We start from the raw sequence: 22358 nt of genomic DNA, 5'->3' as shown, positions 1-22358 counted from the left end.
ATGTTCCTATTTCCTAAAGAGATTTCCAAGTATTCTTCTGTGCTCAGGGGCTGAAAAACATCAGACCCACTTTTCTGGAGATTCTCTCTTCATAGGAAAACATGTTGGAGTTTAGGGAGGCCAGCTCCTCTCCCTTCCCCCCCAGGGGAGGAGTTGAGCACATCAAAAATGAGGCGCAGAAGTCAGATGTTGGAGTCCAGTGTCTTAAGATTATTACTGATAAAAGCCAGGTTCTAGGGCGTGACTTTGGATCTGTGACCACAGATCTTTACCCTGGAATTCAACTTGCCCATGCTGAACAGAGCTAGATATCTGCAGAACCCCCCACCCCAGGGCAGAGTTGACCCCTGTAAGTTCACTGCATGCAGAGGACAGGCATCCTGAGAACAGGCTGACCCACACAGGGCCCAGAAAGGACCGACCTGAGCTTTCTCAATTTCTTCTTTCAGATCCACCAACAAAGTGAAGGCCCTCTTTCTCCCCCAGAGTACAGGGGATGAAAGACTAGCTGGAGTGTTTCCCCATACTTTTCCCTCCCAGGGACTATAGTGGAAATTCCTACCTCTCTAAGGAAACATAAGAAGTGGCCAATACATGGCCTCCCGCCCATAAGCATAGTTGTCAACCAGGTCCTTGCAATTCTAGAAATTGAACTTGCTCAGGTTGGGTTCTCTCTTGCCCTCTCCAACAACAATCTCTGATCTAGCCGGGAGTGTTAACAGAAGAAATGGGACAGAGGAGGAGATGAGAAAGGGACACTGAGCTAGGCAAAGGTGAGCACCTCTTCTCTGAACGCTGCTTGTCCCTGAGCAGCGCCCCTCCGCATTCTGGGGGCAGCATTGTAGCCCATCACCCCGGGCTGGCTCATCGATCACAGGTGTAGTCATAGTTGGAAATGACCCAAGGACTTTGGGTCCGGTGGCCAGCATGGTGCCATGGCTCTCCCCCTCCCTCTGCAGTCTCTGTCTTTCCCCTCTGCAACGATTCCACACGCCTGCAGACCATACCTGGTGCTGCCGGCAGCCAGGAGGGAGGTGGGCACTGGGCACAGGATTCTGTGCTGAGCTGGAGGAGCCGTGGCCCCTGAGGAAAGAGAAAGTGGGAGGGGGGTTGAGGGGGGAGGAGACGGCAGAACCGAGCCTGTGTACTCAGAAGCCACTGTGAAGCAAAGAGGAGAGCTAATTTGCACTTTGAGGATCACCCAGCATTGCATGTTGAAAAAGGAGGGGAAATTGTCACTTTCTACATGTATGGTATTTCTCGATTAACTTTTTTGATTAAGTTCGTGATTACATTATAATTGTGGGCCGTTGAAATACACAGTAATTATCACAAAAATCAGAGGGTGATTATGGTTTATTTCAGGCCAGTAAACTGAAGTGCTCCCAAGAGAGCCAAGAACCAGAAATTACACAACAATTAATCTGTTACTTTTTACTTAGAGAGGTAATATGAAGTAATACAGGCCTTAAAAAAAAAAAAAAAAAAAAAAACCTCTTATCTATTTACTGATCAGAACATAAAGAATCTGTCTTAGTCACCTGTAATTTACCTCCTGCAATTTGTACCTCCCCCAGCTGAGACCAGTGATGTTTGCCTTCTGGATCTTGTCACATGCTAGGGCTATTACTCTGCTTTTAGAAAGCTAGATGCTTTACGTGACTTTTAAAACTTGCAATTGCAGTATTTTGAAGGCATTTCTATTAACTGAATCTAAAGCAAACTCTCAAATTTGAGGATGAAACACTGCAAGCCCATGGTTATATTCTTTCCTATAATTTGAATACACAGTATTCACTTTGATGGGGGGCATGTCCATGGATAATTCAGTTCTGAATAATATCAATCTTAATCATCCACATGAACAGTTGGATTCTGGTTCTCTCCTTAGGCCCACAATGTTCAGTCCACATCTATGATGATTTGTAGTCCAGCCTAAAACAAGTACTCCTCCCACGTGTGGACTTCTTGAGGTTCTCTTGAGGGAATGGTCCGCCCCTGTGTTACAGCTCTGCAAAGAGCAGGGACCACACAGATGCCAATAGCCCTGTGTGCACTAAGCTCCTAGAAACAGGAGGCTCTGATCTCCTTTCTTTGCTTTTTTAGGATAGATCGGAAAAAGGACAAGACGGAAAGGAAAATTTTGGATAGTCAAGAACGGGCCTTTTGGGATGTGCACAGGCCAGTGGTGAGAAAGCTCTGCTTGTTTCTCTATGTTTTTGTTTTGTTTTGTTTTGTTTCCCTCTTCCTTCACTTGAAAGAAAAGACTGTCTTTAGCCACCAGGTATCTCATTCTTAAAATTAAAGAGCATTGCTAAATTTTGTGAAATTGGTTTTGCCATTCAGTCAATATAATCTCGGTAGATTGTCTGGAATGTATGTCAGTTCCAGCTTTTAAGAATTATTCATCCATGAAAATATGGACTTGGAAAAGGAGAACCGTGGGAAGTCCCCCTGGGACATCTGGGCCCCAGAAGTTTACAGCCCCAAAATAAGCAGTTTCTGGGGGTTTTTTTAAGTATATTTTGGGTGTTCCCAAATTGGGTGCATAAATATTTACAGTTGTTAGAACTTCTTGTTGGATTGTCCCCTTTATTATGATACAGAGCCCTTCTTCACTTCTCGTTTGTCTTTGGTTTTAAGTCTAGTTGTCTGATATGGGTATAGCTAAATCCGGCTTTCTTTTGACATCCATTTGCATGATAGATGTTTCTCCATCCCTTCACTTTCAATAAGCAGTTTCCATTTCTACTGTCACTCAACTCTAAATTGTAGAATAATCTTCCTCAAATGCGGCCCACTGTCAGTATTCATGGTAGTTACGTTCTGCAAAGTAGCCATGCTCCCTGAATTAGCCAATGCTGAGTCATTATCCAGGGAGACATACAGGGTTAGGTTTCCGTGAGCCTCTGGTCACAATCTTTTCAACTAATCAATAGGTAACCATGTCTAAAGCCTGTTTCTGTTTAAAGACATTTTATTTAAAGTATGTTCTTGGTTTATGAATACGGAATTCAGGGCCACCAGTGTTCTCTGCCTGACACACTTGTGTTCTCTGTCACACACCCCACAGCCCTCTTGCACATAGGAACGCTAGACGGCACATCATACTATGCTCGGGGGCCATGTTAAACAGCAAAATCAACAAAAAGCACAGAACTGTGGAAAAGGTGGGCCTAAATAGACCGTCAAAAGGACATTCGTTTACAGTAAGAGATGAAACAAGAAGGCCGAGCCTCAGCTTAGTCAGCCTCCCTAGGAACACCACATCGGGCCGCTCATGATTTTTGCTGCTTTGCCCGTGTCCACAAATGATCACAAATGCACCACAAATAGGGACTTGGGGGTTATGAATAAAGTTTAGTTCGTAGGTGAATTCACAAATACAAAATCCATGCATAATGAGGTTAGAAGTAATGAGTATTTTTAATTTCCTATGATTAAAACAAATCTTGCATTCTCCTCATGAATTGGAACTAGAATGAGGAAACTATGTCAGCCCTTCCTAAAAGCTGGTTAAAAGCAAAACCCAAAAAGTAATTCCCCGTTGTGATATTGGATTGTTGGTAGATGGTCAGATAACGTGTAGTAACAAAGGCTGTGGCTGAAACTATCTGGCCACTCTGAATAAGAAGTTTACTCTTGGGGCGCCTGGGTGGCTCAGTCGGTTAAGCGTCTGCCTTTGGCTCGAGTCATGATCCCAGGGTCCTGGGATCAAGTCCCGCATAGGGCTCTTTGCTCAGTGGGGAGCCTGCTCCTCCCTCCGTTCCTCCTCCCACTTGTGCTCACTCTCTCGCTGTGTCTCTCTCTGTCAAATAAATAAAAATCTTTAAAAAAAAAAAAAAGAAGAAGAAGAAGTTTACTCTTATAAACTATACACTCTACCCTCTACATGTCACCCCTAGATAGTGGGAGGTAGGCTTTGATATTTCATATGGGGACTCTGTGCAGGAACACATACTGAAGACAAAACATCTTCGTAAAAGGAATTGTAAATGGCCAAGTGGAGATAATCATGTAATATCTGTAATAGGAAAGACAAAGACTGGGTCTGATAGTGTCGCTTGGGTCACACTGGAAGGTATAACTTAGTAATTTATATAATGATTTTTTTTTTCTCAGCCAGGGTGTGTGAATACAACAGAAATGGATATCAGAAAATGCCGGCGTCTGAAGAACCCACAAAAGGTTAAAAAGGTTCGCTAGTTTAGCTGAATTAAAAATTCTTGACGCAAATAGCCTTTCTGTTTCTGGTACTGTTCAAACAGTTGTTTGCTATTTGTTAATTCTACCCCGTTTTGTCCTTTGAAACAATTTCATTCATTCATTCTACAAATATTGTGGAGTGTACTTGGCACCGTTCTTGCTGCTGAAATACAGTGACGAGTCGTCACAAAGCCACAACTGGGGTGGGGGGAGGCGAAGCCCCAGGCAGTCAGGAGGGCTGTATCAGGGAAGTGCTGGATGGCACCAAGGGGCCAGGAGGGGACACCAGACGGGGGGCTTCCTGAGGGCTTCCAAAGCAGGCTCAAGTGTGCTGAGGTGTGCAGGGGAAGTAGCAATTGGCTCCCGGGAGGAAAAGAAACTAAAGGAACAAAAAGTATCCAAGTCCCATGGGTGAAGGTGAGCTTAGTACTTTGAAAGTCTTTTATGTAGCTAGATCATCCAAATTCACATCACCATCGTACCCAACTATGAATGTGCCAACCGTCATTTATTTGTGTTTCACTCTCCTGGAAGGGACAGTGGCCATGACATACTCAAGGGTGCCACACTCAGCCTGCCCCACAACTGGTATATCCCAACCTTACCACGACACCAAGGACCATATTGTGGGACAACAAGTCTGTCCCCCATAATATTAATTTCAAAAGGTTAGAGATGTGCCCCCAGACATTCCTATTTCTTGTAATGACCAATGCTCTCATTTTCTCAAACACACACACACACACACACACACGACATGATATATATATCAACTTCTTGAATCTACTTACATATTTTATTCTTTACTGAAAAAGTTATGCCCTTGTAGGTATTAGACTTTATGATGCTAGTCTTAAAGCATCCTCAGTTAATCTTTAAGGGCCGCCTAATTCTAATATTCCAGAATTTCATGGTGCTCACATCCTCTCTGTCTGAGCCCCTCTTGATTTTATAGATTTCAGCTATACATTGCATAGCCTTTGGGGTTTCATTTCATTCCCAAAGCAAAGATTGTCTTTTGTCTGTCTCCAGCACAAGGGAACTGCTTAATAAGCAGCCATAGCATGAGGAGAAACTGAGGCCAGAAAGCTGTTTGGCTGAAAAGGAAAGAATCTGAAACCCTGCCATCTCAAATTTGTACCAGATGGGCATTGTCATCTGCTGGGGAAGAGAAAATCTAGAGAGGATCTTTCGTGCATAACTTTCAACCGTTGTTCTTGAACTTTCTTGTGCCTCAGAATCACCTGGGCCATTTGATAAAAGTGCAGGTTCCCAAACCCCACCCACAAAGACTGATTCAGTAGGTCGGGGTGGGGCTCAGCAATGTGCATCTTTACCGAGTACCCACAGATGATTCTTTGCGGATGGTCTAGGACCATATTTGGAGACACGCTGATATTCAAGAGACTGTTGCAGCTTAGTGAGAGGGAAGATCTTCTAACAGTGGTAGCCCAAAGATGGGACAAGCTGCCTCAAGAGGAAGAGGTCTCCTCACTGTAGAAATTTGCACAAAGGCTGATCACTTATTGTCAGGATGTCACCGAGGGGATTGGAAGCATCAAAAGAGCTCTTGCAGTGCCTGCCCCTAAGGCGCCCTGCAACTCTGAGGGTGCATGATTCTATCTTCTTGCTTCTTCTCTAGTCAGTGTATGGCGTGACTGAAGAGTCCCAGTCGCAAAGCCCCGTGCACATACCCAGTCAGCCAATCAGGAAAACTACAAAAGAGGACATCCGGAAACAGGTGAATGAATTGACTACTGCACTCCCAGGAGGAGACGTGGCCAGTTTGAAAACTCTTTGAATGTTCACCTCTGAAGCCTGAGTGAGCTTTGAGTTCCTGGAAACCACAGTGGAACCCAGCTGTGGATGACTTGAACCTCTGATTGCTGTGTGCGAACAACCCATGGAAGCTTGAGAGGAAAAAGTCTCCACCGAGTTTCCCCAGCAGTTACTAGAGAAGGACATAGAGGAGTTATCCCAATGCCTTGGGGTGACTGCTGTAGGTGGGGTTCCCACAGAATGCTGTGGGGGCTGAAGGGGGGAGGGACGGATATCATGGAGTCCTTAAAATTGTAATGCACTTACAGAGTAAGCCAGCTCAGAACCACCGACTTTATTGCTGTGATGCAAAAGGCAAGTTTACAAATAAAGAAAGCCCCACTCTCAGTGCCAATTCAGCATTATTTGGTTCAGTGTTGTCTTCCTTGATGATGAGAAGCTAACTGGTCAACCCAGGTCAGCAGACAATGGCTAATTACATTACTCCTTTCTAGGATTCACTGGCAATAAAGTAACTTTAGGATCTTTACATTATGTTTTACTGGCTTCTTGGGGGAAACCCAAAGGTGCCTGCCCTTGACAAGTTTATTTGGGGTGGGGAAGAGGAAACAGATGTATGTGAAATAGCTATTTCATGATCTAGTCGAGTACACCAAGCATAATGGTGGGTGTGATGTAGGTGTGTAGAGTGTGCAGAGGGAAATCACTGGAAATTAGTCCAACCAGATATTTACAGTGCCTGTAAAGTGTTGCTAAGCTTTGTAGGATGTATACCACTGCCTTTAAGTTTGCAATCACTTTTTGGAGTCGAGACCTAGGCTACAACACAGTACAGAATATTAGCATAGGCTAAATTGTAGAGTGTGATTCCTGAGTGTGGTGGGAATTTCCAGAAGGGCAAATGATTGTTGGACTGCAAAGCTGGAGGGTTGGCAAAGGCTGGCCAGAGGAGCTGTTTAGCTATTGATGGAAATACAGGGTTTGGGTTCATGGGGTGAAGGGGGGGAAAAAATCAAGTTTGGTCTTAACACCTCTGTTCTATCTTTCCCCAGATAACATTTTTGAATGCACAGATTGACAGACATTGTTTAAAAATGTCCAAAGTGGCTGAAAGGTATGTTTCCCCTCCATAATATTACTGTTTTCTTCTCATTTAACAAAGGAGAAACGTTACAGGGTCATGGCTAACAAGGATGCACCACACCAAGAGGCAGACCATAGTCATTTCTTAAACTGATAAGTGAAGAAACACCACAGGCCCCGTGTGAGTACAGCTAAGACAGCAGACCTCCCTTGAGTGATGTCAAGAAATGTTTTGTGGCTGAAGCTTTTCAGGGGGTGGCCACGGGACCTTGTCAATCCTTGTCAATCCAGGAGGAATGTCCGTAAAAGCTACGTAATGCACTTTTGCCTTCAGCCTCTTGATTCATTCAAATGGAATTGCTCCCTTTTCAGCTATAAAATGCCCAGATTCACTTTATAGGGGGGAAAAAAAATGATGTGTGCCCTTTGAGGTGCTGGCCGCGCAAATAGGAGGGGGCCGGGCCATCAGGAGGCATCCCACCTCCACACACCATTGACCACAGAACTGCATCAAATCAACTGTAAAGAAAATATTTGGCCCCTCCAGCCTGGCTTCCTTAGGAGCATTTGTGCTGTTTGAACCCGTAGCTGGTTCCACTCCCACTCCGTTAACTCGAGGGAAACTCCATTTTGTCAACTAAATGGTCTGTTTTTTGAATCCTCAGTGAAGAGGAGAGACCACCTGGGGAATCTGTGATGGAATAAATCTGATCGGACAGTCCCACACTGAACATTTGTTCATCCATATGCTACTGCTTAAGCGATGACCAGTATCTGAGGGATCAAGGGCTTAAGCTGGGTCTTAGCATTTACTGGATATCGGCGTAAAGTGGGTTCTTTAAGCCCCGCTCACACAGAGGGCTGGCTGTGTGTTCAACCTGTGAGCCTTTCCCTGCTGGCCCCCATGTTGATCTGCATACTCTTTCTAGATAAATAACAACAAATTAAGGCTAAGAAAAATCCCACTCCCAAACCCAAAACCCTGAATGAACACCCCATGTTCAGGGGGCCAAGGACATCTGTGGATTTGGGCTGGCATCTCTGTCTATTCTGGAACTCATTGGTAATGTCGCTATTGACATCCTGGGCAGTCCTGTGCATTTCAGGATAGTTAGCAGCATCCCCGACTTCTACCTACTAGATGCCAAAACCCACCTCACAGTCACGACAACCAAAAATGTCTTCAGACATCATCAAACGTTCCCAGGGCAGGGCCAGGGGGTAGGCAAAATTGCCCCTTGTAAGAATCACCGAGATTCCCATTTTCTCCAATGCAAGTGCTCCAGAAGGTGGCCGGAGGCTGGTGCTCAGCTCACCCTTCCACACGGATTGCTGTGGAGTCGGCGCTGCAGCTGACTCTTCGAGCCCTGGAGCCGCCTCCCCGCAACTGTCATGACATGGGGCTTCCCAAGTACCAGGCTCTAAAATTGCTTTTCCGATCTCGCTGCGGTTGCCTTTGTCCCAGAGAGTGCCCGTGCGTGAGGTGGCAGGGTGACCTTGCCTGCATTGGTGCCAAGCCTGTGAGGGCCTCTGAGCTTCTGTCTCTGTCAGAGAGGGACGGGGATGGCTGTCCTCATGTGCCAGTCACACCTGGCCTTCGCAGGGCACCTGAGACTTTGCAGTCCTAGGAGAGCATGTGTGTTTGTGGGGGTGGGGGGGAGCGCGGTGCGGGGAGCATCTTTCCTTGGGTCAAGTGGCTTAGGTCCCATGGTTTTGAGCAGGACAGTCCAGGCAGGGAGGGGTTCAGAATGGGGTTTCCCAAACCGTGGCTCTGGGGATTTGGATTCAGGGACTCCGGGTAGATCCAGAGGAGCCCCCATTTTGAATAATCTGCAGGTGGACTGAGCAGGTCTCCAAGGATTTGGGGAAGCCACTGCTTAGCCCTCACTGACCTGAGAGCTCACAGGAGAAGGGGCACCAAGCTTTGTCCGCTCTCTGGGGAGATGGGGAAAGAGCCTGAACCAGTCAGCCTGAGGGAAGCCCACTGACTCCTGGCAGGTGTGCTGGGGCCTAAGGCCGGCCCAAGAGACAGTCCAGGTGGGGCGGGGAGCCTGGCCAGGCCTGGTCTGTGTTTGCCTACCGCTGTCAGGGAGGGCCCCACCTGGGGGCATCTCTTTATGCTTGAGAGACTGCTCGGCTGGCACCGGAAAGATGATTCCAACCAGCCACTCCTCACTCCCAGCTCGAAAATTCGGGAGTCTCCGCCCCGCAGAGACTGGATTTTATTCCCGGCAGCAATAACTGGCAACTTTTCAACGTGACACAAGGGTTTTTCATTAGAACCACAAGGAAACTCCCAGATAGAGAGGAGGAGGGAGAGGAGACGGGTGTGAGCAGGAGATAAAACAGCCTGGAGCCTTGGCCTTTAGCGGCTCCGCGGGGGTGGGGACAGGGAGGGGGTGTTGGCAGCTAGCCTTGGGTGCCACCACTCCGCTCCCCAAAGCTGAAAGCTGAGCTGCCTCAGGTGGAGGCACACAGCCCCGTGCCAGGGCTGCTGTCCGTGGGCCTGCGGCAGGTGATGGGTGGTAATTAGCCGTCAGGCAAAGGACCTCATCCCCCTGAGAACAGGTGCATGTCACGCAGTTCCCTGAGAGCTGATGTTGGGGAGAGGCGTGAGGGCCAGTGATGAGTGATGGGTTGGCTCAGGGTTGTGGTCAAAGGTTGTGGCCACACCCAGCCGGGAAGGTAATAAGGACACTTGCCTACTGAAGGAGCAGAGCCGAACGATTTAGGGGATGGGTGTGGAGCCAGCCATCAGGGCTGGGATCCTGCCTCTGCCATTTTCTAACTGTGTGACCTTGGGCAGGTTGCTTTATCGCTCTGTGCCTCTGTTCTACTTCTTTAAAGGAGAGAGAGCAGTAGCACTTAACTTACGGGGTTAATGGGTTCGTCCATGACATGAGCTTCATCCAGTCCTTGGCACTTACTACACATGCAATGAATGTGAGCCATTATTTTTATCATTTACCCCTGTGGTGCTTAATGGTGTCTTGGAAAGGAGCAGGCTTCAGGTACATGGAATGGAATGAACTGGGTGTATGGTGTTCAGAGGAAGCAATAAAGGGCAAGCCAAGGAGTGAAGCTGGTCCTGCAGATGGCAGCTTTGTGTGAATGCAATTCTTCGACCCTGTCTCTTTTCAGTCTGCTGCATAGAGAGCCCTGCAGGCTGCCCATGAAGGCTGGCTCTGCAGTCCATGTCTGTGTGTCAGCACCACTAATCTGGCACCTTTGAAGAAGGAAGGACCATATGGGAAGAGTTTGGTTCTTCTGCCCAGATCTTTTTTTTTTTTTTTAAGATTTTATTTATTTATTTGACAGAGAGAGACACAGCGAGAGAGGGAACACAAGCAGGGGGAGTGGGAGAGGGAGAAGCAGGCTCCCCGCAGAGCAGGGAGCCCGATGCGGGACTCGATCCCAGGACCCTGGGATCATGACCTGAGCTGAAGGCAGTCGCTTAACCAACTGAGCCACCCAGGCGCCCCTTCTGCCCAGATCTTCTTGGGTCATCCTGGTTTTGACTATGGTGTCCCATTGTCACCATGAGTGGCTAATGGCCAATATCATGGCAACCAAACTCCATTTCCCAGCATACGCTGCCTTTTGCACCCGGAAGCAATACAAAGTCCTGTCTAAGATGTTACCCGATTTTTGCTTCAGATAGTATGGTCCCTGCACACACAAATGAATCTCCCGGATAAATAACGTTTAACACCTTAAGCCTTTTATCTTAACTATTTTAAATGAGAATCTTTCTTTCTTTTCTTTCTTTTTTTTTTTTTTAAGATTGATTTATTTACTAGAGAGAGAGAGAGAAGGGAGGAGGGGCAGAGAGAGAGGGAGAGAGAAACTCCAAGCCGACTCTGCACTGAGCACGGAGCCCGACACGGGGCTCGATCTCACGACCCTGAGATCACGACCTGAGCCAAAACCAAGAGTTGCATGCCCAACTGACTGCGCCACCCAAGTGCCCCCGCACGAGAATCTTTCTTAAGTATGGTTCATGCACTTGCCTTCTTAAAGAACGGACACTATATTTCAGTTAATTTTCCTGGATGACTTTTATACTGTGCTTTAAAACCACCAGTGATCAGGGTCTCGGGAAGTGCCACAAACTGCTTCCCTTTCCCTAAACAGCCCCAGACCATTACGACCTTTGAGTCTCTGTTTCTGCTTTTTAGTTGTTTGGTTGTTGGGTTTTTTTTCTTGTTCCCGGTCAACAATCTGCAGCAGACCAGGTGTTTCAGTTAGATACCGCTGAGTAACAACCGACCTCAAAACCTAGTGGCTTTAAACAGCGGGCATTTGCTACTGCTCACATGATTACGTGCCACCCAGCCAGCTCCACTGGGCTCAGGCTCGTGTCTGTGTGCAGCCAGGGGCCAGGCAGGCAGCTCCGTGAGCTTGGCTGGGCTCTCTCACACGCTTGGCTCCAGCTGGTTTAGCATGACCTCACCTGGGATACTGGGCTCTTCCTCACACAGTCTCTCATCCTCCCACGAGTTTGACCTTGCTCACGTGGGAATAGCAGAATTCCAGGAGAGAGAGTAGAAGCAGGCAAAGCCTCCTGAGGCTTGGAACTGACACTCTGTCATTTCTGCTGTATTTTATTGGCTAACGCATGTCACAAGCCCAGACCAGATTCATGGGCTGGAGACTTGTTTTTAAATTGATCTACCATACCAGGAAAATCAAATGACCGAGTCCCTTAGCCTTGGTCCCAAAGCAAGAGTAAAGAGTGTTTTCCGAGGGGTGTGCTCTTCTGAATGCAGATGATGAGCCTCGAGGCATCGGGTTTATGTCATTGTAGACTCTGCTCAGAGGCCCTTTTGGTCATCTATCTCACCTGTGTTCCCTCAATAGTTGAGATTGCCAAATAATTGAGGTCTTACTGTCCTTTGCCAGGGTCCTCAATGGAGCCCCTTGTTTATTCACCCAAGCCTTACAGCACTTGACAAATCAATTTGGGAACGCAAAACTGTACACATTTAGTTCCAAGTGGTCTGAAAAGTCTCTACGTTTTGCAGGGTATCTGCAGAGATTTCTCCCTACTCATAGTGGCACTGAGTTATGCCCACTCACTGCAAGAGTCACATCACACTGCCCCACACAGAGGGATCGAGTTGTCTCATTCCCTATCTGCCTGTGTACTTGGCTGTCCTTACCCTATCCCTGGGAGCCATTGTGCATCACAGCTGACTGCTGAATTGATTTTTTACATCATCTTGCTTGCCCATCTCAGGATCGCGGCTGCTCTCTGAAATTGGATGCTGGTTCCTTCTCTGCCTCCCAACCCTCCATGATCATGAAATGTAATTAACGAAATGAGATAAGACAGCAAGGGGCTGGATACCTTAAGGGTTATTAAAAACATGCTAGGGTGATGGAAGTCCATGAACTTAATGTTTAATGATAGTTTCGGGGAAGGAAAAAAAGGGCCGAAGAGGTCTTTACAGCTTTGCTTTTATGTGATTCCAGACACTGTGGGATCCTTGCTTCTCCTTTCTCCCAGCCCACCTTAGGGGACAGAGAAGGAAAGATCAGAGGCAATGTGATAGCCAGGGCGATTGTATCCAGACCAAAACCTAGAAGGGCTGAGATACCTGGCCTGGCATATGCTCTTCATTCTGAGGGGCTAAAATCACCCTTACGTCCCTTCACCCGTCCCACTTTTCTCCATGGAATGTATCTTCTCTTGGTGACCCACAATTTAGGAGTTTTTTATAGTCTCTCTTTTCCTCACCTTCTCCAATGTGAGAAAAAAAATTGGATGAATGAATGAATGAATGGGAGCCAAAGGTTCCTCTTCCTTCTCTGCAGTACTGCTTGCTTTTCCTTTCCCTCTCTAGCCAGAGCCTCTTTCTGTCCTGGTTTCCTCTAGTGAATCGAGTCTAGCAAACCACACATGCAATGCAAGGGGCTGCAAACACACTCTCTTAGTCACCTTTTCCACATTCAGTTTCCAGGTTTCCTCCCCATTTAGAGGCCCCAATTTCCTAATAAGTGTTGTAGCGCATTTGTATTATATTTCTAAAGTAGGAATGATGGTCACTGTCCCACAATGCTTTACACTCCATGCCTTGTTGTCCCACAGTTGTGAGCCATCCCTCACTGTCCGTCTCCCCAGACTCTGTGTCTCCATCTTCTCCCACACCTGCTCTGTGGACCACACTCCATACGTGTGCGTCGCTCTAGGCGTCCCTTCCAGGCACCCCTCAACCCATCACTTCTTCCTCCAACTCACCTGTCTTACTTTTTTTGTCATATTCTATACAATTTGTAGCAAAACTGTGTCTTTATTTTTTGTTAAGGGAGAGAGAATGAATTCTAAAACTTTTCTCTCAGATTTTTTTAAGTGGTTGGACTAGAAGTTTTCTAAATTCACTTTTGTTATTTCTCTCCTCTCTAGGTTTATCAAAGGTAGAACCTAATCAACAATCTATATTAATAACCCCCTATTATATATATACAGTTAGTTGACCCTTGAACAACATGAGTTTGAACTCCCCTTATACACAGATTGTTTTCATAAATATAGTACAGTACTATAAATGCATCTTCTCTTATGATTTTCTTAATAACATTTTCTTTGCTCTGCTTACTTTATTGTAAGAATACAACACATCATACATATAACATACAAAATATGCATTGTTTATATTATCAGTAAGGTTTTGGTCAACAGTAGGCTATTTGCAGTTAAGTGTTGGGGGAGTCAAAATTTGGATGGATTTGTAACTTCATGGGGACTCAGTGCCCCAACCCCCATGTTGTTCATGTTGTTCAAGGGTCAACTATAATATCTATAACATATATATGTCATATATATGAGCCCCCATATATAAAATATGTGTGTGTGTGTGTGTGTATAAATAACCCATGACTACTGGTCACAGTTGTTAGAAGCCATGATTTTGCTATTAGCTCGGTGTGAGCATCATCCTGTGATCCAGAGAGCTGTTCACTATTTCATGGCACTAGTAGGTACTGAATAATGTTAACTGAATGACTGACCATGGGCTCTACCCTTGGCAGTGAGGTGGTGAATTTCTGCCCCTTTCTACAAGGAAATGGAAAGGACTATGGGGATAAATTGGCCAGCTCCATACTCACCCAAGAACCAGTTCAAAGCACCTGATGATGGTGGGTAGCACATTTGCCAATGGTTGGTGTGTCAGGATCTTCTAATGATGTGAGAATTTGGCCTTTGATAATAACAACACCATATACTAATCAGAAGGAGGCAGAGATAAGGAGGCAAGGATGTTAAAACTGCTCAATGAGAAATCATGCTCCTAATGGACTTCCTCCGGATTTCCTGTATTTATTTTATCTTTTCCATTTCCTCCTGTATTAGTCAGCTCAGGTGGCCATAACAAAATACCACAGACTGGGTGACATAAACAACAGACATTTATTTTCTCGCAGTTCTGGAGGTCGGAAGTCTACGATCGAGGTGCCGGCAGGGCTGGTTTCTGGTGAGGCCTCTCCTCCTGGCTAGCATGTTGTGTCCTCACATGGCCTTTCCTCTGTGCACACACAAGGAGGAGAGAGCGCTCTGGTGTCTCTTCCTCTCTTTACGACCAAAGTCCTATCAAATCTGGGCCCCACCCCATGATCTCACTTAACCTTAATGACCTCCTTAAAGGCCTTATCTTCAAAACAGTCACCCTGTAGAGCTTCAACATGAAATTTGGGAGGGACACAATTCAGTCTGTAACACCTCGCAATTCTGCTTGGGTGCCACCCACCCCCAACGATCTGTGGACATTGTTCCATGTGTGCTGTTATGAGGCAACTGTCTGCAAACTCTTCCATGCCTCTCTGTTCTCTCTCTGTGCTCTCCCTGTCCTCTCTCAAGTCTTCCTGTAGTCATTGATGTTGACTTTGGACTCAAACAGGACTGCTACCTCCCTCATTGCCTGCTGGCCCATTTCATTGTCTATGTGTGTCTCCAGGAGACTCTGATATCTTGTCTGTGCCCTGCAAGGAAGTGCATGTTCTGGGGGAGACGAAAGCTCTCTGGCTAATGCTACAAAGGGCTGCCTCCATGAACTCCCCTTCACATTCCCATCACCTTCTTCCTTCTTTCAGTTCTACTGCTTTGTTGCCAGGCAATAGAACTCCAGCTTGAACCCAGTTCTGCTGAAAGGAACATGTACTCACCCGCAGGCTACAAGGAAGAGCTGCAGAGTTGAGCTCGGGGAAGGCCAGCAATACCCCTAGGCTCAAGAATAGCTGGAGCTGGGGCGCACCTGGGTGGCTCAGTCGGTTGAGTGAATGACTCTTGATCTCGGCTCGGGTCTTGATCTCAGAGTCGCGAGTTTGAGCCCCATGTTGGGCTCCACACTGGGTGTGGAGCCTACTTAAAAAAAAAAAAAAAAAGGAGCCAGGGCCCCAAACATTCCCAAGGCTCCTTCTTCACCTCTTGTCCTGTTCCACTTTCCATGTTGGCCTCATCCTCTTTCATCACAGACAGGTGTTAGGAAACAGGACTGCCTCCAGCCCCTGAACTTTGTAACTGCAGTTTCACTACACTTGAAGCTAGAGAAAGAGCATAGCAACCCAGCTTGGGTCAGTAAGGTATCCGTTCCTGGACAGATCAACTGTGGCCGAGAGCAGGGCTTATAAGCACTTGGCAGCCCCTAAAGTAGCCCTGGGTACATGTTGGGGTGAAATTCTCAGGAGATGGGTGGGACTGAGCAAGAACGCAGAGACATCTTCTGGGCTAGTCCACCCATTCTGGAGGGCTTCTCACCACCCAGGATCCCTAGCTACTTCACTCAGACCCCAAGAGACACAGCACAAGGGTCAACCCAACCCAGTACACTCACTATATTCCTAGATGACATTTCTGTCTCCATCTGTACCTCTTTTCACACCTGAAAAATGGCATTGCGCAGCCCAGATGCAGACCCTTGTACAAGATGCCTTGTACTCTCTCTGCGTGAAGCTTAGGTCTTATCCTAGGCAACCAGCCCTTTGTTCCTTTCCTCTGTATCCCACTTTGGAAGTGTTAGTTCCTAAGTAAGACACCTCCAGCCCAAGGACAAGGTAGGCAGTGCTTGCTTTCACGCCACCCCTTGTGCTGTTTCTGGCCAGTCTCGTGGTGTTGAGATTAGGGGAGAGGAGATCCTCTTCCATCTCTTCCTGGAGTGGGGTATTCTTTCACCTTCTCTCAGTCCTCTGTCACCCTGATTATGGAGTTAACCTTCTCTGCCCCTCTATCTGAGAAGGATCAGCCCCACAAAAGCTAGGAGAGGGGTTAAGGCAACAGACTACTAAGAGCCAAAGCCACTCATAGGAACCTCCAAGAGAAGGCACTTGGCTATCTCCTGTCTTTTCCATGAAGTGATGGCAAACAGGACATGGGTGAGCATAGATTCATGAAAACTGAGTTTATTTGCATAGGTTGTAACAATGACAATGCAATAAAACATGTTGCTGCCATTCTCAAAAAGTCCACGCAGGCCAGGTACAAACCTTTTACCTACCACCACACCCTCCGTTAAGTGACTTCATTCTCCACCTTCTGCACAAATGCCTCTCAAATTACACCCGTGGAAGACAGAATAATAGTCCCTCAAAGATGCCCAGGTCCTAATCCCCAGACTCTGTAAAAGTGTCAGGTTACATGACAAAGGGAGATTACATCTGCCAATGGAATTAAGGTTACTGATCAGTTAACCTAACACAGGGGGATTACCCTGGATTATCCAGGTAGGCCCAGTGTAACCAGGAGAGTCCTTGTTGTAGACAAGGGAGGCAGAAGGGTCCCTGTCAGACTGACACAGTGTGAGCCAGCCTTGGCCAGGCACTGCTGGGTTTGAAGAGGGAAGGGGGCCAGGAGCCAAGGAACATGGGACACCTCTACCAGGGGGAAAAGGCAAGGAAATGGATTCTCCCCTTGAGCCTCCAGAAGGAACACGGTCCTGCTGACACCTTGATTTTAGCCCCACAATGTCCATTTCAGACTTCTGATGCTTAGGACTATAAGATAATACATTTGTCCCTTTTTAAGCCACCACGTAGGTAGCAGTTTGTTATATAGCAGCCGTAAGAAATTAATATACCATCCAATCTCTCTCTTCCTCTTAGAATCTCAAGATCTTCCTTTCTAAAATACCTTTAAAACTTTCCAAGTCTCAGGGCACCTGGGTGGCTCAGTTGGCTAAATATCCAACTCTTGATTTTGGCTCAGGTCATGATCTCAGTGTCATGAGATTGAGCCCTACTTTGGGCTCTTGGCTCAGTGGGGAGTCTGCTTGAGATTCTCTCTCTCCCTTTCCCTCTGCCCATCCCTCTTCCCTCCCTGTCTTAAAAAAAAATTCCAAGTCTCTTGCTTGATCAGAAGGTCCTGGAATAGCCCTGTCTAATTCTGATGATTCAGTCAGTACATCCCACTTCTACCAATAAAATATTTCATGCAAAATGCACATGCCCATACAATTTTTACTGTTTTCTTTACAAAGCCTCTTACCAACTTTATTTATGTAGCTATACCCTAACAAAATAGCTGTACCTCTTCCAATACAGCAAATTTCCCTGCTGACCAAGGCTGTCCATCACTGGTGCTGGGTAACTGATGGGTGATCATCCTGATTTGAGCTCTGTTGCTTCGGTACAGACTGTCGGGCATTTCTGTAGGAAGTTCTTACCCCTCTCTTCACATGTTCTTTCACGCATATCTAGGGTCCCATCTGAACCCTGTTCTGAGAAGGCACGACGTGGGGTGAAGCCATGGGAACAACTTTAGTCACAATGAATGCAGGTTACATAGTCCTATCTTGCCCTCTTAACTTCAGTGGTTACAAAATCGCCCCTTGGGCTCTCAACCACTTCTCTTGAACCAACATCACCCATTAATCTCACCACCCCTCTCCACCCTCTGAAGGTATCCCCAAATTTCTCTAAAAGAGACCTGGCTGTGAGCCCATGTTTCACTACAGCTTACATCCTCCTAGCTGCTCCCTGGCCCTGTAAGGTTGCTGCCTTGGGCTGGTCAGCACGACAGCTGTCTTCACTGGCAATGAATAACAGGCCACCAACAGGCAGGCTCCCCCAAGTGCTCAACTACTCAGAATTCTCACCCAGCCTCTCATGAGCCTCCCCTGCCTCCTCCCATCCCAGGCACTCCTGCTGGGCTCCATCCAGGAACCTAGGGGTGGCATGGTTGGTCAGACCTGCCTTCGCCAGATGAGGTGTGGCCATGTGGAATAGCTCATAGCCTGTCTCACAGAAATCTGAGGAGGGGTAAGGAAGGCAGGGGAGGAAATTTTGTTTTTCCATCCCTATGTATCACTTGTGGGAAATCCATTTCTGGTTGAAAAAAAATCCCCCATTACTTGAAATTAACTAGTTAGAAGACTCTCCCCCCCCCTACACACACACCCTTTGCCTTGGGCTCCTCGAGTAGAAGTCTTTGATTGGACACTGGGGCCACCGGAGGCTGAGGTCATTGGAATGACCAGGGGCAGATGTTCTGGGAGACAAAGGTGTCACCACTAAGGAGAGCCCCATGGACTACATCCACCATCTTAAATTCTGAGAATTCCGTGGATGCCCAAGTACATCATAATCAGGAAAGCCCCAACACCTCATCATGACTCAGACATATCTCACATGGCTCATTGTCCCTGAAACAGGATTGAGGTTACCAGCTGCTGGTTAGTTTTTGTGCCAATCTGAATAAAGGAGTCAGGTAGTCAAGTGTGCCCTCTCCAGCCTCATGCCTGGATTCTTTCACATTCCCTGCAGTGGGTTGAATAGTGGCCCTCAAAAGGGTATGTGCAAGTCCTAATCCGAGGGAACTGTGAATGTGACCTTACCTGGGAAAAGAGTCTTTGCAAATGTAAATTAAGGATCTTGAGATGAAATCATCCTGGATTATTCTGGCAGACCCTAAATCCAGTGACAAGTAAGAGAGAGAAGGGAAGAAGGCCCAGATCCAGAGGAGAAGTCATGTGAGGACAGAGGAGGCAGAGATTGGAGTTACACATCCACAAGCCAAGGACTGCCTGGAGTCACCCGAAGCTGGAGGAGGCGAGGAAGGATTCTTCCCCTCAAGTCCCCAGAGGGAGCATAGGCCTGCTGATACCTTGATTTCAGAATTCTAGTTTCCAGAAGTAAGAGAGAGTAGTCTTCTATCATTGTAAGCCACCAAGTTAGTGGTCATTTGTTACAGCAGCCCTAGGAAACTATTATGTGCCTTAATGTGCAACCAGTTTCTTTCAAACAGAATAGAATTATCCCAAGTGGCAAAGGGAGGGCTCCCTGTGAAGCTGTCACAACACCCTTCTTGCCACAGTGCTGCCCCAGAGCCTTAAGATGCCACAAAGCTCTCAGGGATGAAGGCTCATCTGGGCACACTGCCTGCCTGGTACCCCAGCAAGGACAACATGCCTCCACTGCACATGGTGACTGCAATCACATATCTTACGTGTATAGAAGATTTGGAAGATTCTTTTGAAATGCTTTTCCATTTTTTCTCAAATGGTCCTGAGTGCTCAATGAGGCCATTACGTAACATGGAGAACTTAACAAAGATCACTTAAATGGCTCACCCAAGAATGAGAACCAAGGTTATCCAGCTTGGACCAATGCTCCTTCTACACCTCCGCTAGGCAACAGCCCACACTTGGGACAACAAGGAGGCTGTGAGGTGATGGGAAGTCTGCAGTCATGTTTCAAACCGGAAGTATCCTAGGCTCCTTCATTTTGACTGGATGAATAAAACGTGTGTCCTGAGCTCCTCAGAACATCAAAGAATTAGATGTGCTTCTCAAACTTCGCTGTGCATATGAATCACCTGGGGAATCTAGTTAAAATGCAGTTTCTGATTCTTTAGGTCTGGGGTGGGACTTGAGATTCTGCATTTGTTACAAGCTCTCAGGTGATAACTGAGCTGCCTGTTTGTGGACCACAATTTTTGAGTGGCAATGAGATGTAGCTGCTGGCTAATTTCTTCACACTTACAGCAGTAATTAACCATGCTTGCCCTCTAATTCAGTAGTAAGAACTGTGGTTCTGAATTTATCATTTCAGGAGAGATTGATGACACTCAAGTTGGCAGTGCTTAGAGAAAAGTTTTATTATGGATCGATAACCATAAAAATATTCATACCTTTTGGTCCAGTAATTCCACTTATGGGTGTTAATTCTAAATAAATAATCCCAAAAGATGGAAAAACCTATGTGAACAACAGTGTTCTACTACAGCATTATGTATACTAAAAAAATTTAAAATCTAAAAAAAAAAAAAAAAAAATTTAAAATCTGTGTCTATTATAAAGGAAATTATTACATTAATTATAATAAATTCATTCAAGACAAAAGCAACATGTAAGTAAAGGAATAAAAATTATTTGAATGACACGGGCAACAAATTAATGGATTAACCATTTCAACAAAGTTTTCCCAGATTGAGAGTCTATGGAATTAAGGTATAACCATGGGCCCCTGTCTCTGTTGTATTTTTTTAAATTGGGTGGTGAAGACAAGGGTGATGTCCTTACAATTCTTATGCCTTTCTGTATTCCTGAAATATTTCAAAATTTAATTAAAAAATAAAAAACAAGATGGCTGGGGACAGAATGAAGAACATTATAACCTACATGTTAAGAGTGTCAGTATTATAACAAAGTGAGCCAGATTGCCCCCCAAAAAATTTGGTCTTGGCTCTTGAAGGTACCAGAGACCATGGAGAGCAAGAATAAAGCATGGGGCTAACCAAGAGGAATGGGTAAAGTCTGTCTCTGGATCTTTGGATCCCTAGATACCTGCCCCACTAGAAAACTATCTCTCCCCAGTTTAAACCACCATAAAAGATGAGCAGTTTATTCTCCAGAGAAACTGAGTCACATCAGTTCAGAATTCAGGCAGCTCTCATCATAAATGGCCAGGTGAAAACAGCAAATTAATTGAAGATCAACATACTGAACAGTGGGATCTTCCATCCCGTCTCTGCCTAGCTCTCAGCCCTCCAGGAGCTAGATGTATATGCCCACAGGCAAGAGCCTAGGAAACTACAACCTGTGGGCCAAGTCTACTCCACTCTACTGCTTTTGCAGATAAAGTTTTATTGGAACCCAGTCACACACATTTATTCGTGAATTATTTATGACTGCTTTTTGCTGCAACAGAAAAGCTGAGTAATTGCAACAGACACCATCTGGCCTATAAAACCTGAAATATTTACTGTGTCTTGCAGAAAACATTTACTTACCTTGCTCTAGAGAAAAATCAATGCCCCCCAAGGAAAACCCCCAAATCCCTCATTTGGAGCTCTAGCGAAAAGTCTGGTGAAGCCCTGTCCACATACACACTGAGTTCTCCAAGCAGGTTTTAGTATTTTACTCTTACACACAAGTGGATGTCCAGAGATTTTCCAGACATTCAAGGGAAACCCCAATGTGATGGAGTATGATGCAAACAAAGAGCAAAAGGGACTTGGAGGAACCAAAAACTATTAAAAAAAAAACCAGAAAATAAAAATATGGAATTAATATCCTCAGAAATATTAGTATCCGCATCACCTGGGTGGCTCAGTCAGTTCAGTGTCCGACCCTTGATTTCGACTCAATCATGATCTCAGGGTCATGGGATTGAACCCCGCCTCGGGCTTCATGTTCAACAAGGAGTCTGCTTGAGATTCTCTCTCTCCCTCTCCCTCTGCTCCTCCCCCTCCACTCGCACTCTCTCTCTGTCTCTAAAATAAATAAATAAATCTTTAAAAAAAAGAAATATTAATATCAGATATCAGAAGATATTTCATCCATACATCAAGAACTAGATCCTATGATAAACAAGAGTGAACTCTGGAAACTTAAGAAAATGATAGCCCAAATTTAAAAAATAATATATAAATAACAAGATGAAAAGGACTGTCAAGCAAAAAGACAAAAAGATGAAAAATGGCAGGGCAAATTTAGAAAATTAGATTACCAATCCAGAATGTTCAATGTTCAACTAGAAAGAATTATAGCAAGAGAAGACCAAGGAAATGAAGGGTATGAAATTAGCAAAGAAATAATACTTACTTCTGGGAAATTTTTTAAATCTCTTGCACCTTATACCCAGCACAGTAAATAAAAACAACCATCAAGGGCCAGGGTGAAATCTCAGAGCACTGCAACAATGAAGAGAAGGCTCTGTCTCTAGAGAGGAAAGACACTAAGCAAAAGAACAAGAATCAAACTGGATCCAGAATCAAACTGGATCAGCAGTAACACTGGATGCCAAAAAGTGCAGTAGAGCATCACCCTCAGAACCCTGAAGGAAGATAATTTTTTCCC

General features: G+C 45.9%; 1 protein-coding gene across 1 annotated transcript in view; it reads left to right on the top strand.

Annotated features, from left to right (window-relative positions):
- RGS6 (regulator of G protein signaling 6) overlaps window positions 1-22358 on the top strand; it is a 541337-nt gene that overhangs the window by 464332 nt on the left and 54647 nt on the right. The window contains exons 9-13 of the mRNA XM_034992635.1: window positions 154-181; window positions 2107-2188; window positions 4123-4197; window positions 5849-5947; window positions 7038-7099. Of these exons, the coding sequence (XP_034848526.1) occupies window positions 154-181; window positions 2107-2188; window positions 4123-4197; window positions 5849-5947; window positions 7038-7099 (346 nt within the window). The remainder of the gene's footprint in view (window positions 1-153; window positions 182-2106; window positions 2189-4122; window positions 4198-5848; window positions 5948-7037; window positions 7100-22358) is intronic.

Source organism: Mirounga leonina, unplaced genomic scaffold (assembly GCF_011800145.1).
Source record: "Mirounga leonina isolate KUSES-001 unplaced genomic scaffold, KU_Mleo_1.0 Mir_82, whole genome shotgun sequence".
Classification (NCBI taxonomy): Eukaryota; Metazoa; Chordata; class Mammalia; order Carnivora; family Phocidae; genus Mirounga; species Mirounga leonina.
Note: the sequence above shows the minus strand (reverse complement) of the source record. Positions and strands in the feature narration are given on the sequence as shown.